The 16991-nt window shown below is 40.6% G+C and overlaps 1 protein-coding gene and 1 long non-coding RNA gene across 2 annotated transcripts; one reads left to right on the forward strand and one right to left on the reverse strand.

Annotated features, from left to right (window-relative positions):
- Positions 1–4302: 4302 nt before the first annotated feature.
- On the forward strand, positions 4303–6491 carry LOC115107433 (forkhead box C1-A-like). The gene has a single exon (XM_029630835.1). It carries the CDS (start codon positions 4554–4556, stop codon positions 5967–5969), a length of 1416 nt encoding a protein of 471 aa, XP_029486695.1. The 5' UTR covers positions 4303–4553; the 3' UTR covers positions 5970–6491.
- A 7287-nt stretch (positions 6492–13778) lies between these two features.
- LOC135564345 (uncharacterized) lies at positions 13779–15129 on the reverse strand. Its single transcript, XR_010460946.1, has 2 exons — positions 15046–15129; positions 13779–14422 (listed from the first exon to the last, which is right to left on the reverse strand). It is a non-coding gene; the product is annotated as an uncharacterized LOC135564345 (long non-coding RNA).
- Positions 15130–16991: the final 1862 nt, after the last annotated feature.

Below are 16991 nucleotides of genomic sequence, written 5' to 3' on the forward strand. Positions count from 1 at the left end.
GGGGGCGCTAGGTGCCAACGAACCGCTGGCCCTCATAGCAGGTGGCTTGGCCAGTGGCTAGTGTTGAACGGTTTCCTTGTCATCGTAATGCTGGTCTTCACGACTCCCTCAGTACTTATGAAATAATGCCGACAAGGTCAATTCACTGCGTCGTGTTGGTATATTTTACATATTTCTCTGTCTCACTGTTCACCCTCTTTGACTAATCTGTTCACCCTCTTTGGCTAATTCCCAATCTGGCCCTCAAACCATCATGGTCACCTAATAATCCCCAGTTTACAATTGTCTCATTCATCCCCCTCCTCTCCCCTGTAACTATTCCCCAGGTCGTTGCTGTAAATAAGAACGTGTTCTCAGTCAATTTACCCGGTAAAATAACGGAAAAATAATAAAAATAAAATCTAGACTAACATACCACGTCTATTTATTTGAACTTTTATGATTTAGTTCTGGGAACCCTTCCACCGTTTTAGTTCTAAAATGTAGGAAGGGAACAGACTAGTAAAATGTGGTTCATCACTACAATTATCCCGAGACACGAGCTGTAGTCAGTGGCAAATTCCTTCGATTTTTAGCTCCAAAAGTCTGTCAATGCCATCGAAATATTTCAATTTACACCATTACACCAATCTTCTAAATTGTAAAAGGAATGTTTTTCAACATAGCCTATATTATTGATAATATAGTAAAAAATTGTACGTGAATTTTCACAGAAAAAAAACAAGTAAATTCGATTCTACACAGAAAAAATATATAGCATATATATGTTATCTTTATTGAATCAAATAATAACAGCGCCATATATATTTTATGTGCAAAATAAATTCAAATATAGGCCATGTCAATAAAAACAAATGGACACAATGTCATTGTTTTTCTAAATTGTACCCATGTTTTGTAGGAAACGGGACTGTAGGACTACCGGGGACTATCTATTTTTTAATTTTTTAATTTTTTAAATCCAACCAAATATGAATTCATAATTTAGCAATTTACTATTTAAAAAACGGTTTCTAAGTTTATACAATTCATCAATTAATGTATTGTATAACATTTATCATAATTGACCTAATATCTCTCTCTCTCTCAATTTCTATTTAATTTCAATTTGAGGGCTTTATTGGCATGGGAAACATGTGTTTACATTTGCCAAAGCAAGTGAAATAGATAATTAACAAAAGTGAAATAAACAATAGAACAGCAAACATACACTCGCAGAAGATCCAAAATAATAAAGACATTACAAATGTCATATCATGTCTGTATACAGTGTTGTAATGATGTGCAAATAGTTAAAGTACAAAAGGGAAAATAAATAAACATAAATATACGTTGTATTTACAATGGTGTTTGTTCTTTACTGTTTGCCCTTTTCTTGTCTCTCAATTCAATTCAATTCAAATTCAATTTAAGGGCTTTATTGGCATGGAAAACATATGTTAACATTGCCAAAGCAAGTGAACTAGATAATAAACAAAAGTGAAAAAAATAAAATGAACAGTAAACATTACACTCACAAAAGTTCCAAAAGATTAAAGACATTACAAATGTCATATTATGTGCAAATAGTTAGAGAAAAAAAGGGAAAATAAATAAACATAAATATGGGTTTTATTTACAATGGTGTTTGTTCTTCACTGGTTGACCTTTTCTTGTGGCAACAGGTCACTAATCTTGCTGCTGTGATGGCACACTGTAATATTTAATCCAATAGATATGGGAGTTGATCAAAATTGGGTTTGTATTCGAATTCTTTGTGGATCTGTGTAATCTGAGGGAAATATGTGTCTCCAATACGGTCACACATTTGGCAGGTTAGGAAGTGCAGCTCAGTTTGTGGGCAGTGTGCACATAGCCTGTCTTCTCTTGAGAGACATGTCTGCCTATGGTGGCCTTTCTCAATAGCAAGGCTATGCTCACTGAGTCTGCACATTGTCAAAACTTTCCTTCATTTTGGGTCAGTCACAGTGGTCAGGTATTCTGCCACTGTGTACTCTCTGTTTAGGGCCAAATAGCATTCTAGTTTGCTCTGTTTTTTTGTTAATTATTTCCAATGGGTGAAGTAATTATCTTTTTGTTTTCTCGTGATATGGTTGGGTCTAATTGTGTTGCTGTCCTGGGGTTCTGTGAGGTCTGTTTGTGAGCAGAGCCCCATGAATAGCTAGCTTGCTTGGGGGACTCTTCTCCAGGTTAATCTTTCTGTAGGTGATGGAAGGTTTGGGAATCGCTTTGGTATCGGCCTAATTCTGCTCTGCATGCATTATTTGGTGTTTTATGTTGTACACTGAGGATATTTTTGCAGATTTCTGCATTCAGAGTCTCAATTTGGTGTTTGTCCCATTTTGTGAATTCTTGGTTTTAATTGTTTTTATTTATTTATTTATTTTATTTATTTATTTATTTATTTACTGTCCCGGGTATCTCGCCTCTACTTCCCGCCCCTCAGTTCCCACACAATAACACTGCTGTGACAGTTATTTAGATTGTAGATAGTATTTGCTACTATTTGGCTACTGATAGCCTACCTACTAATAATACTAATAGGCATACTAATAAAATAACTGAGACGGTATAAAAATACATTCGCAATTGCAACGATATCCTCAAACACCATAGCCTATGATGAGTGTTGGATAAGAAATAGCCTAGGCCTAAATTCGAAAAAAGAAAGAATTCGGTCATATATGTTATACCAAAATTCACATAGGCCAACAACAATTATTACTTGCCAACAAAATATGTTAAATCTCCTAGCCTAATGTCTAATACAGGGATGGAACATGCCTCGTTTTTAACATTAGTTAAACATTCTGCCTGAGAAAGTGGGTGATGCCTTACGAGCAAAAGCTGGAGGAATTTTGATAGCATTGTTAGCACCTTTGGACTGAGACTGACACATGCAAGGTCTCCGTGCGCTCCGTTTGGTCCCACTAAAATCGCATTCCCTCTCACACCAAGTCAACCTTTCTCACCTTGTCCGTTTCTTCTTCCTCGGCCAAATGATCTTAATTTAACCTTTAATTAGCTTGCGCATTCCGCCCTCTCGAGCTGCCCGGGCCGGGAGGGGAGCATGCGCTTTTATCTCGCGCTGGGTGTTTATTTAAAGTTTAAACTGCAGTTTATGTTGATGAACTCAGCGTAGCGGAACCAAACGGCAGAGGAGAACACTGATTTCAACGCATGTTTGTGCCGATAAAAACTAGTGTGCCTTTTGATTCTTGTAGGCTCATATGTGGTAGGCCGATAGTGAGACCAAAGTGTATTCTTCATTTGGCTAGAAATAATATAGGCCTATATTAAATTTTGACCATGAAGGCCTGTTATTTAAAAAAAAGCCTGTTTCCCGCAATGACAATAACAAGGCAATAAAATAATAATCTCTTCTCCAGATTATAGCTGGTGATTTACATCATGTGGAATCTCTGACACCTCTCCATCTGTTGCGCCGTGCCCATCAGAAAAGATTACGGGCACGGACCACATGTAGGGCCCATTCTTTTAGTCAACATTTGATTTTGTGCTTTGAATACATTCAATTAAATTCATGTGTAGCTTATTTTGCATTGTTGTTGTTGATTGTATAATGTTTTATAAACCCATTTTTAACGGATGAGATTGAGAAATTAAAGTAACAATCGTGTAGCCTACCTCTCAGTTTTGTGTGTAGGTTAGTTCATCCATAATGATACAGAGAAAAACGAATTAAAATAAACATTTATCCGGTTTAATATTCCATTTAGGATAATTATAATAATGCACATTAATAGGCTATTTATTTTATTTTATAAAGAAGTCATTCATTTCAAATGAGGTGATGCGATTGAAGACTTCTTCAAATTTTACGTTATAGTCCTTACACGATTTAATGTTTCACAATAGGTTACACATTTTAACACATATGATAGGGTATCTGAAAGTTTTTGATAAACTGCTAATATTAAGGAATAGATGTTAATATTTTAATGGTTTAATATAGCCCGAAACCATTGGCATTGAGCAATATTAGTCATACAGCCCTTTTATCATTTTATGGGAGCAGGGAGTTCCTCATACCTCTCCTTATTTAATTTCTGTGTATGTGTGTGTGTGTGTGTGTGCTTGTGTTTGTGTGTGTGTGTGTGTGTGTGTGTGTGTGTGTGTGTGTGTGTGCCAACACCACTTGGAAGGCTTTTTGACTGCTGTAACTTTGCTTTCTTTCGTGCACGCTCGGGTTGAGCTCCCATCCTATTAGATGTTGGAACGCATTCGGGGAGGAGCAGCCACAGGCCAAAACGTGAACAGAGTAAAAAAAAAGTGTCTCTGTAGTGACGGATGCTTGAGCCGTAGTTTTCCCAATGTTCGACACAGTAGACTGTGCGCAGCCTCCACTCCAGTCATCCTGGCGAGCCGTGGCTTAGGCTAAACATACTTCCCCAAACTCCCTTTGTAACACACAGAAAATAAAGGAAAGGAGGCTGAGGAGGAAACTGGAGCTACCCATCTCCGTGCTGCTGAAGCTTTTGGGAGAGTTCTTTATTATTTAAACTTTACGGGACGAAGGCGAGGAGGAGATAATGCAGGCGCGCTACTCCGTCTCCAGCCCCAACTCTCTGGGCGTCGTACCTTACATTAGCAGTGACCAGAGCTACTACCGGGCAGCGGCCAGTGGAGGGTACACCGGGATGCCTGCTCCCATGAGTATGTACTCTCACGCAGCCCAAGACCAGTACCAGGCCAGCATGGCGCGTGCGTACGGACCGTACACCCCGCAACACCAGCCCAAGGACCTGGTCAAACCTCCGTACAGCTACATCGCCCTTATCACCATGGCGATACAGAACTCACCCGACAAGAAGGTGACCCTAAACGGGATTTATCAGTTTATCATGGAGAGGTTCCCGTTCTACCGAGACAACAAGCAGGGCTGGCAGAACAGCATCCGCCACAACCTGTCCCTCAACGAGTGCTTTGTCAAAGTGGCACGGGACGATAAGAAGCCCGGCAAAGGCAGCTACTGGACTCTGGACCCGGACTCCTATAACATGTTCGAGAACGGCAGCTTCCTGAGGCGTCGCAGACGGTTCAAGAAGAGTAATGTCCAAAAGGACAAGGATGACAGGCAAGGCAGGGACCTGTCAGGGAGAGGAGCACCGGATATGGAGAACGAGCAGCCCGTGCAGGGCTCACAGCCCGTGCGCATCCAGGACATAAAGACTGAGAACGGGACCTCTACTCCACCACAGGCCGAGTCCCCCAGCCTGCCTGTGCCCAAGATAGAGAGTCCTGGCAGCAGCAGCAGTATGTCCACCGGTAGCCCTCACAGTGTGCCCTCTGCCCGGTCCCTCTCCATGGAGGGCCCCGAGCATCACCACCACGCACAGGCCGCGGCGCAAGGCTTCAGTGTGGACAACATCATGACCTCAGTCCGTGGGTCGCCTCAGGGCACCACGGAGCTCACGTCCCCTCTTATCGCATCTTCTAGGACAGGTATAACCCCCTCTCTATCTCTTAACTATTCCCCCAACCAGACGTCTGCTTACAACTCACCAAACTGCAACCAGAACTCAATATCTACAAACTCTAACGCGACGTACCATTGCAACATGCAAGCCATGAGCTTGTACGCCGGGGACCGAGGAGGCCACCTTGCGCCCTCCACCACCGTGGACGAGACTCTGCCCGATTACTCCATCACCACTACGGCCACATCCCCGCTCGGGCATGGCAACCTGAGCGCGGGACAGGACAGTGGTCACCACGCGAACCAGGGCCGACTTGCGTCCTGGTACGGAGACCTGGGACACTTGGGCACAAGCTACCCGGCACAGCAACAGAACTTCCACTCGATGCGAGAGATGTTCGAGTCTCAACGGATCGGTTTGAATAGTTCTCCGGTTAACGGAAGTAATAGCTGTCAGATGGCCTTCCCCTCCGGTCAATCCATCTACCGTACCTCCGGAGCTTTCGTTTATGACTGCGGCAAATTCTGAAAATAACAAAAACAAAAATGTTTTTTTTTAAACGAATAACTTTAATATATATATTTCCTTCTTTTTGTACTTTAACCTCCCTCATTCCGGTCCTTTATTCATCCCCAAATGGACTAAACAGAATGAGAGTGGTGAGATTTGTTCTGGTGTGTATGACAGACAGAGGCGCGTGTTACAACATCGAATAACACGTAAGTTTTTATCTCTCTCACTTTGGGAACTTTGTTTTTAAAGAGTGTTGCTTTAACATCCAACATGTTATTAACTTGTTATTCACTGTAAATTGCATATAGTAATTTATTATAGAAAGTAAGGGAGTATAGTTGGATGTTGTGGACCAACCACCAAAAAAGTGTTTCCAAATCGAGGTGCCTTAAATTGTGCTCCATATTGTTATTTTATGAAATAGGAGGGGAACTTGTATACCGACGTATTCTATATATTTTTGTTCCATATTTGTTGAAATTATTCTGAAGGCATTGCATTGTTTGTCTAATAAATTGACATTCTATTTGATTTAAATTTGTCTGGTTTATTAGCTCTCCGTAGAGGCCTATAGGGTCCGACATGCTTTAGAATAGGGGACACAATGCAAAATAAAAGTTTGGTCTATTATTGCAAACTAAGATTGCATAGTGTCTTCCCTGGTGGTGCTTAGACAAAATTAGTGTTTAGGCCTAATGCTTCAAATCATTTGTGATTTTAAACGGCGGCGGTATATTTGCGTAAACCTCACTCTTCTGTATTTATAATGTAATATCTAAAACACAAACTATTGCACAACACACCCCACACAGTGTTGACAAGATTTACGGTGGCTATTTAGAGTAATAAAGGGGTTCTGTTTCTTGTCTTGATGTTCTGTTCTGGGGCCTTATGACCCTGCTACAATAACCGGGGCACATATGCACACAGTTTTGCCTGGCAGCACACGTTGCAGGACTGTAGTGAAATAAATGTAAAACATATACAGTTTAAACGATGTGACAATCTTATGAGTTCTGTAGTTATGTCTAGGTACTTATAGGTGTATTTAATATTACATCGTAAAGCAATACAACACACACAAGGCTGCAGCCACTAATGCGATGTTCTGCTGTATTGAGTGTGTGGTAATCTGATAGGATGCTATATACAGGCTTGCTGCTGGGCTGGTAGTGTATTATGCAATATATTCAGTGTGTATGATATATGTCCGTGTAATTGTTAGTTATTCTTGTAACGGATAGGCTATTGTCATGGTAAGGTAACACATGTTTCAACATACAGTATCTCTCCTTAGGCTATGTGGGATGTGCCATCGAGGAAAGTATGAATGTTGGGTCCAAAACCTCAAAATTAAAATAATGATTAGCAAGTTTTGTTTCTAACTTTAGGACAGGCTTATCTTCAATACAGGTTGTGCAATATTTGGGCATTTTACTTTCTTATAACAAAGCTCAAATAAAATGTAGGCTACTGAGCCTACTCCTCTGCCTTGGCCCATGTTTGTGTAGTCAGCACAAATGAAATGTTCCACTGAGCTACAGCACGCAATCTGAAACAGAGGGGGGGACTGAGGAGAGGAAGAGAGTAGAGATTTACACAACGAGATTTAGTATTTGTGTAAATAAGAAATCACACTAATTGATATCATGAAATAATTATTGACGAAGGATATGGAGTACATTTGGTGACAACAGAAGTAAGGTCTAGATGCATTGCTTGGTTTGTTTTCGACGAGACCCTTTGTCAATATCCTCACCTCCAGGCCTTTAGTTTAACAGGTCCTTGATGTAGAGCGAGCCGAGAGCCAAACTTTGTATCACGGCTTATTGATGGAGGGGTAGGTGGCTGTTTACTAGCTCGGTGGTGCCAAGGTATCCGGGTGTTGTTTGGAGTGACCACGTGTGTTTACAGACGCTTAGTTCATACCACGCATGTCTGAAATATTCTCTTTGCCAGATGTTTGGTTGCTGCAGCAACTGATTAAAGATGAAACAAAACAAGCAAACACAGACACATAGATTAATTAAAATTAAGTGTACTTCATTTACTATTTAAAAATCAATCTAGACAATGCAAAAAAAAACATCAGTCGCTTTCAAGAAAAGACATTGAAACATGATAGGACAAATATTTGTTGTTTTGAAACTCTCCTTTTGCAGGCCTATATTATTATTATCGTCATTATTATTAATATGTCCTATTAACTAATTTGTATAATTTAAAATGTGTAAACAATTATCGCTGCTAAGATATTACTGTAGCTTAACTGTTTAAATTGCAGATAAAACACATTTGCAGTTAAAACAAATTCACAACCAAATTCAAACCACTTCATCAAACATTTGGAATGTTTTGTATCGGCGGCGCGTGTGTGTCGGTCTCGATAGTCACAATTGGTAGTCATTACAGCTTGTTATTTGAGTGTACAGGGGTTTACAGAAAACATCTGCTTGCTTATTGTGTTAACTACATTCTCTGTCCCTTCCTCCGGGGCCTCTAAGCATGCGGCCCTCGGTCTGACAATTACACGGACTGACTGACTGGAGACTGCCCTTCGCAAATGGCACCATATTCCCTGTATAGTGCACCTGGTCAAAGTTAGTGCACTATATAGGAGCATATGGTGACATTTGGGACGCAACCTGGGGCCCAGTCAGACGTATGAGAGTAATGAATGTAGCCTATGCATTATATGGTGTTGTTATATGACATACCTCTGCGCTGAGTCTTGCTGATGCTGCCTGCTGCCGGCGGCCCTGGGCTCCGTGAGTTCAGGAACAGGGGGAGAGGAGATATTTTTACTCTCTGACACCAGTGCTTTGCTGAGGCCCAAATCTTGTGCAGGTGTGTCCGTGGGGCAAGTAGGGGAGGCAGGAGGGGTAGGGGACGCAGAAGGGGGTAGGGGGTTGACTTCTCCCTGGTAGGCATTGAAAATGTGTCTTTGTTGTGATCGCTTGCACTCGTGAAAGTATTGGATTGAGAATGTGAGCAGGGAACACTACACCGCAGCACAAATGCTCCCTTGAGTAAAGCCTGCTTGACAGCACAGGCAGCACAAAGTCAAGTTGTTCCAGTCAGTCACTCTGCGTTTCGGGTAAGCCTAGGCCTAAACAAAGCCAACATTGCTTATTAACCTGGAGATTTTTATCTACATTTTAAAATTGAGCATTAACTATTGGTGTATAGGTAATGAAAACAAGACCCTTCTAGTTTATTGGCTAGAGGCTTTAGCATACCATTTACAGTTTTCATTTGGACAACAAAGAAAAGTAACCACTATAGGTCTATGCATTGGCCTAGTCTGCATCACACCAATACAAATAGGTTTAGATTTAAATCAAATAGTGGCCTACCAATAATTCAATAAGCATATATTTCAAATGTTGATCCTCTCACTCATAGATGCCTAGCCATAATTGCGCTAATAGCAGTCATCAGATTCTTTCCGAAGGAATAAACACACCTCACGTCGGCGCACAGAGATTGATGGCGCTATCTCTAGCTGGCCAGGTCAGGAAGGAATCAAATTCAATCAGCGGCAGAATCATTTTTCATCCGACGGAAAAGGCAGAGCGCGAGGCGAAGGTCAATGGGGAGGATGTCAACAATGCTTCATGAGAGGGCAAAGCGACGAGCTGCCACTATATGAGCACGCAGTCGCCTTCTAAAGATGCCTATAGGCCTATACCTTTCCTGGCCTAACATACTCTCATGCGCTGTTCACAGAAACTACGGAATACATTATGGATATTACTGTTGACAAGTTAGAGATGACTAATCGATTAGTTTACTTGGACACCCTCCTCCACACGCACATAATTGCACTATTACAGCGTACACACTATAGCCTACTGTAAGCCTCTACACAAACATAGATAATTATGTGGAGACAGGCATCTCTTTTAAATAAAGGTCAACTGTGTTCTATTCATTTTAACTTTAAAGTTAAAGTGAGGGGCGTGCTCGTCTAAAAATGAGGCTTGTCCATTTTTCAGATCAAATAAGGCGTTCTGCAGCTTAACACCTTGTCAATATTGAATATTGCATGTAACCCACAATTAAGTTATTAAACGTGAATTAAATATGGTTAGTTGTTAAGTACCAATTTTATTAACATGGTTAAGGCGAGGTGTTCTGCTGCAATAATGATGACAGGAATCGTCATAACTTTTGATTTAATAATACCAAAATAAGAACAAAATTAAGGAATTGCACTTACACACTCTTGGTTATGCGTTATAGTTATGACAATGAATAATTAAAACAAATAGTAACATTCCCTCAAACATGCTGACTTTACAGGCAATAGTCTAATAGGCCCACATAGGCTACTTGATTAAAGTATTATGACAAGAGATACAATGTTCTCAAGTATTCTATTTTATTAGGCAATTCGTTCGGTTTTTCACATTCCATAATGAGCTAAAAACAGAATTTGAAACTTCAAGAGAAAACGTGAGAATGGCATGAAACACAGACTAGGAGGGGCTGTATGAGCAAGAGCTTATGAAATCAATTTGTAAGTCAACAGCAATTACACACACACACACACACACACACACACACACACACACACACACACACACACACACACACACACACACACACACACACACACACACACACAACAAGAGGATGTGTAACGCGAAACTGAGACCCTCCCCTCGTCTTTAAATGAAGCTGTTAAGGCCTACAATCACAACAATTCCGGGCGCCTTCAAGACAAACCCACACGCCCCTCAATAACACGTCAACGCATGAATGATGTATAATATATAAATTCACTGTCGTTCAATCTCCGCTTTTCACATCTGTCTAACGCCTGTCTGATGCATTAAGACATATTTTACTCAGCACTGTTTAAGGTCCTGGTGGGGATAAATCTAACCACCGGAGTGTCAGTGTGTCTGTCTCCCCGCCCAGGCAGGCCCTGTGGGGGCAGGCCCCGGGGCCAGAGCCGGGGGAGACATGGACCTGGGTAGGTCAAAACGCTTGAAGGCGCGCCATTTTCCAAAGCCCTCGGAAAAGTCAGAAGTAATGATGAAGGTTGCCACTGCCTCGCGGGGACGTTTAGTTCTACGACACGAGAGGTTCTATTACAGTAGTGTAATTGAGCAAGGCTATAACTCTCTGCTAACATTAGCCTATCAACTGTCATTAACCGATACGCCAAACACCAATTAAAGGATTATGACTCAATATGTGGGCAATAAAAGGAGAACATGAAACAGTAGGCCTAATTATCAATTTGTAAACTATGAACTTAGGCTAGACCTACTCAATACAGTATTGCTACAAGTGACAAGAGAATGAAAAGGTGTAATCATTTGTGCGAGTTCTCACATTGTATTATGTGATTTGCCACATTATAATCGAGACTTTCTCATGGTTCTCTATTCGCTCGTCAGCTGGTGCCAGTCAGCCTATAGCACACTAAATGAACTAGGATAAAGCCAAACAAAATATTCGATTAATTAATGGTCATACCAGCATCAGCATTTGGGGCCCTTTCTGATGGTAATCTGCATCTGCTATGTTTTATTAGAGATAAATCCGATTGCAGAGTTCCACTTCCTAACCAATCTCCCATTTACTTGTTTATTTATCCGGGCAGTGGAGAATGTCAGAAATGCTAAGCACTAACAGGGTTCAGATGACTTATATGGGCGCCATTTCCGCTGTAACTGTCTCTCTATTCACTCTCTCACTTTTCTTTTAGTCCGTTTAAAAAGTATAGGCCTATAGAGATGGTCTATCTTTTATTTGAAAGATTCACTCTACCATATCGACTCTGTTGCTTATAAAGAACAATTGATAGTTGATTTTTAACGATGGCCTACACCATGAAACGAACAAACAAAATGACATTGAAGAACATTCCAAACTGAAAAGAAAATTATTTGTCTCAAGAAATTGTAGGCCTACAGATATCAAATTGTGAACATTTTGATCATATTTATAAAACCGAATAGTCCTAAAATCATTGCAAATTTGTAATAATAAATCGATGTCATCCCCGTAGGCTAGATGATAATACGTATATGGCTCAAATAACAGTTTAATTAGGCCATATATTAAAATTAAGGCAAATATGTGAACCCTTTTGCTATTATGCCTGTTTTTATAATGAGGTGTAACAATAAGGACACGACGATGGCAATTTCCATGTCTCTTGAAAGCATGAATCTCCCTATTTGTTACTCCAGCCCTATTGAGAGAGCCAAATGCATATGATATAAATAATCCATTTTATTTTTTCTGGTAAAAACAACAAAAGTAGTCTGTAGGTCTTTGCTATAGCCAACCCTCTATATCCAAAATTAGGAAAAGCGTAAGGATAAAGAACAGTGAGCGAAAATAACATCTATAAAGACAATTTCAGGAGATTGTTTGATTATTTCAGTTTATTTTGCTCTCCTATTTTACTGTAAAACGTATTAAGGCCTTTTTTTGTTAGCCAAAAATGTGGTGGCACACACTCCTCTCCTTTCTTCTCTGTAGTAACTTACGCCTGGAACTGGGTGCCTGCATTATGTTCCCGTGCGTTCTGAAAGCTGAGCCTAGAGCAGCACAGGGCTGCTGCAGTTAGTGGCGGCGCGCGACTGGGCCCGTGCACCTGTGTGCGGCTGGCCGGCGGGCGCGAGGAGAGACCTGGCACAGTGGAAACTGGTGTGTTTTCGCTCGCACCCGGGTTCCAGGGCCAACCTCAAAGCGCCATCTGTTACCAATTATAAGTCCACACAGATGCAGCGCTGTCTCCGACGGTCAAACTGCAATGTTCTAGGTGTTGTCTTAAAAAAAAGAGAGGCAGACAGGCAAACCCACCCTGTTTGTTCCCTCTTTGCAAACCTACTTTGAAACCCTCCATTTTCCATTTAAAATGTCAAACGGATTTTTCATAAAAAGATCCCACGACGGTTTTCATTTGATTAATGTAGGCCTACACAACTGATACATTTATGGGGCTATAATCTTTTAAAGTCCGGATGTTGATTCCATGAGATTCCATAAGAAGCTCCGTAACAACCTGACTTCCTTTCTAAGCTATTGTTCTGTAACAAAACTATTTTACAAACCATTAAAGTAAAAGTATGGTGGGACGTCTCTTGGCCTCTAAAACAAAGAGGTTCAAGGTTAGGGGTTCATATTCCAGCAGAAGTCAGAGACAAAACGACAGAGGTCTTTACGCAGAGAAGAGGCAGCCTCCAGTGCGCGCTGGGCTTGGATTGGGCACATAGTCAGAATGTCTCGATTGAGACACATTCTGCAGGAATGGGATCCAGGCTCGAGGAAGCGTATTTCCTGAGGAATGAACAGGGTTAGTGTGCTCGCGGGGCAAACCAAGGAGAGCTGAGCGCGAGGAGGGAAGGGAAATGACAGGGGCTGAAATGACAGGGGCTGAGGCTCACGCGACCTCTGAGCAACCTGGGCGCGCTGGCACGAGGAACCTCTCAGACAACATTACTCTAGTCTTCTGACTCGACTCAAACTTGAGGTTTTACCTCTAAAATACCTTTTTACAAGATTTAACCAAAGGTATAACATCTCTCCCCTATTTATAAGGTACACATTGTACACGTGTCCTCCAGTCTAGACACATATTTGTGGAATAATGGCGGGGAGATTATGCAGTGCCAATTGGGTGACATAAAATAGCCTATCTTCATAAATAGTTAAAAATTATGTTATTTAGGCTACATATATTATATGTGGTGCTATGTGTCTATGTAATTATCAATACATTTATAACAAACAATGTATATTAAGAGCAGAAGATTGTGTATGAAAAGTCAAGAAAATAATCACATATATAGGGCCAACTAATGTATCAAAAGAACAAGTTTTATTGTACCAAAATGCTTATATTCTGAATTAAATATGTCAGATGGGAATACAAAAGTTTTCACAAATGCTGAATAACATTTAAAACAAATTTGTTGGTCATCTTACAATAACACATAATTAAAGTTATACTTGTTTTTTTTTCTAAAAGGACAAACTGCAACCTCTGACCTATATGCCAGGTGATTAAAACACACAAACACAAGACAACAATACAATCCCATATATCCCAGAGACAGTGTCGAATAAAAACAATTACAAGTCCTATCACCATATTAGGCTACTAAATCATGATCAGTGAGAAAAAATATATTAAGATTAAAATCAAAAATAAGGAATGGTATTATTTAAAAGGCATCGAATAATCTTCCCCTCACCATAGCAAAAGGCAAAAAAACAGACCAAGTAACTTTGTTTGGGACAGCAAAGTGATGAAAAAAATGATCCAGACTAGTTTTATATTCTTTTCACCGCATGGTGCGACTGTTGAGTCACAGTGCACTCTGGTCAGGAGTGCTCAGACAATTCCCTAGGTTTGGGTTGATCCACAGGATGTGGTTTTATGCGTTAGGGTTATTCTTCATGAGATGGATGTCAGCATCAACCATCTCTTTCACCAGTTCCTAAAGAGTCAAATAGAGGTTTAGTTTAGACACAGATATTGTCTACTCTAAACCTAACATAGCAGCCTAAATATTCATTTCCAAACACTGATAATCAAACAATTTGTATAGATTCAGGAAAATAGGTTAACCTAATAAAATTATTGGTCCGAATCGAAAAATCCCTAAGACAAAAAATATGGAAATAATGGAGAAACAACATGTGTTGTGTACATCAAATCTGTTCAGAGGACTGCGGTCTCTTTATTCAGTCATGTTGATGTACCGTGGTTGGTAAGTGGGAGATTAGTCCAACTTGGCTTGTTCAATCACACTTAACCTACTTATTATTGTTCATATGAGGCTTGTACAGTATATGATTATAAAACGTTATAAAACATTAGTTTAGCTACTTAAGAAGCCGCTTAACTTTCCAATTTATGTTGTGTTTACTGACAACACAAGAAGAGTGGAGAAGCTGGCTGGGAAGACTGTCATTGAAGAAGACCAGCATGCTGTGCATCTCCAGTTCCACCATGGGTTATGTGCACACAGACACGCACACACACAAACCCACACACACACACGCACGCATGCACACAAGCACACACATGCACACACGCAGAGTAAAGTGCAACACCCACCTCAAAAGTGATCTTTGCTTTCCAGCCTAACTTTGTCAGTGCCTTGGTGCTATCACCTTGCAGGTATTCCTGGGGAAAGAGAGGGAGAAACAAAAACAACTCATCATTCATGGCCACTAGAGAATGGTGTTTAGAATAGGGTAATTTTACAGTCAGAGTTCAGCAGAAACAGTAGATTACAGTAGAAACAGTAGATATACAGTGATACAGTAGACTCCCTGTTATAAAGACTTTAATTCCACCACTATCTATCGAAATCAAACGTATGCACAACTCTCTATAGGATGCCTATAGGATGTAAACAGATATTCAGATCCTCTGTCTAACTCTCTCTCTCACACACACAGGTCAGTATCCCCTCTAGGGGAAAGGGAGGTCACAAAGTCTCACTGGCCATCAATCCCAGACTCCCCCTCCTCTCTCATCCAGAGGGTGCCAGAGCATGATGAATTGTGGGACTCCGGTGGTGTAACCTCCTTCCTCCCTCATCCCCCTCTCTCCTCTGTTTCCCTTTTGTGTTCTGCACTGGGTTCACAATCTTCTGAGACCCTCTCTGAGACCACCAAAGATACAGCCTGGAAAATACCTCTCGCTCATTATCATTTTGTCACCTCTCTCTCCCTCAGTTAAACAGTCAGCAATTTGTTGTTATCCTAAAAATCTATGCGTATCTTTGAACCGTACGCAAGTTTCTTGAACAACCCTGTTACGTTCACATACTCACTGTCAAGATTTCTACAGTTGATTTAGTGGTTAGCTACATATTTCTTTCAGTAGAAGGAGAGTACGTATCAGTTACTCCCGATGTGCTCATGTCCATGGCTGAATAGAGATTTGAACTTATAAAGGCAGAGAGCTTCTTTTCTATCTGACACTAAAACATTTTAAAATGTCTGTTTCTGGGTGATGTTATTACAGAGGAACGCTACAGCAGCATTAGCCTAGCCTGGTGCTACTTCAGCCTTTACAGAACAGGGAGCCACATCTCTGAGCTGCTCCACAGCCCTCAATCACACTGGCTAACACACACACACATGCAAACGCACAAACTTTGTTGCAGTTGATTAAAGTTAACTACAAAACGTTTTTCATGTGTTATTTTTATTTGAAATGTAACCTCCAATCAATCTTCAAGTGCATTCTTAAATGTTTTTATTAGTACAGTCTTTAAATCAGCCATCAGACAAAAGCTTGTCCCTCCTTTAGCAGTCAGTTCACAAAGTCCATTTGCAGTTCTACGCTACATTACTGACATTCAGTTCTGTTCCAGGCCTATACACAGCCATATTTACACAATCATTATTACAGCAATGGACGTCAATGATATAAAGTTCCAGAATGATATTCATTATGGGAGTTATTAATGGAGTGACTCCATCAGTACATTGTGTTACATTCTTAAAGGAGAACATTTCAAAAGTGAAATTAATATCAGGTGTTTTTGTCCCCCAATAAAGGGGTTCCAAGGTGAGTTCGCCTCAGCTCATTTATAACATTAAAAAGCTCTCGAAGTCAACTTAAACACATTATAACTAGCCTGTTATCTGTTATAACACAAATAAACCTGTGTCTAGAACCAACATTCCTCAATGAACATAATAGATGAAACAACATTCTCAAATAAGGCAGTGAAATTGCATTATGCAACAATTCTTACAACAATGTTGGGTTCAGAGCAAAATAATGCTGAATGTATAAATAGTGAATAAAGAGGGAAAAGACCTAATGGAATCCCAGCCCCTGCCATGGACTGACTATATTATTCCCTGCAGTGGCAGTATGTGGCCAGAGATGGCACTGCTGAGTGCTACTAGCCATACAGAATCATCTTATGCCCCACCTCACCATGACAACATTACCTTCTCCGATCAACATAGCTGACTGAGGTGAGGTACACTTCCTGTTCCTGCATCTCTATGACTGGTCAGTAGTCAGATGTCCATCTA

The sequence above is a fragment of the Oncorhynchus nerka genome, linkage group LG24, assembly GCF_034236695.1.
Source record: "Oncorhynchus nerka isolate Pitt River linkage group LG24, Oner_Uvic_2.0, whole genome shotgun sequence".
Lineage (NCBI taxonomy): Eukaryota > Metazoa > Chordata > Actinopteri > Salmoniformes > Salmonidae > Oncorhynchus > Oncorhynchus nerka.

Coding starts and splice junctions, on each gene's coding strand:
- LOC115107433 (XM_029630835.1), top strand. CDS start 4,554: ATGCAGGCGCGCTACTCCGTCTCCAGCCCCAACTCTCTGGGCGTCGTA.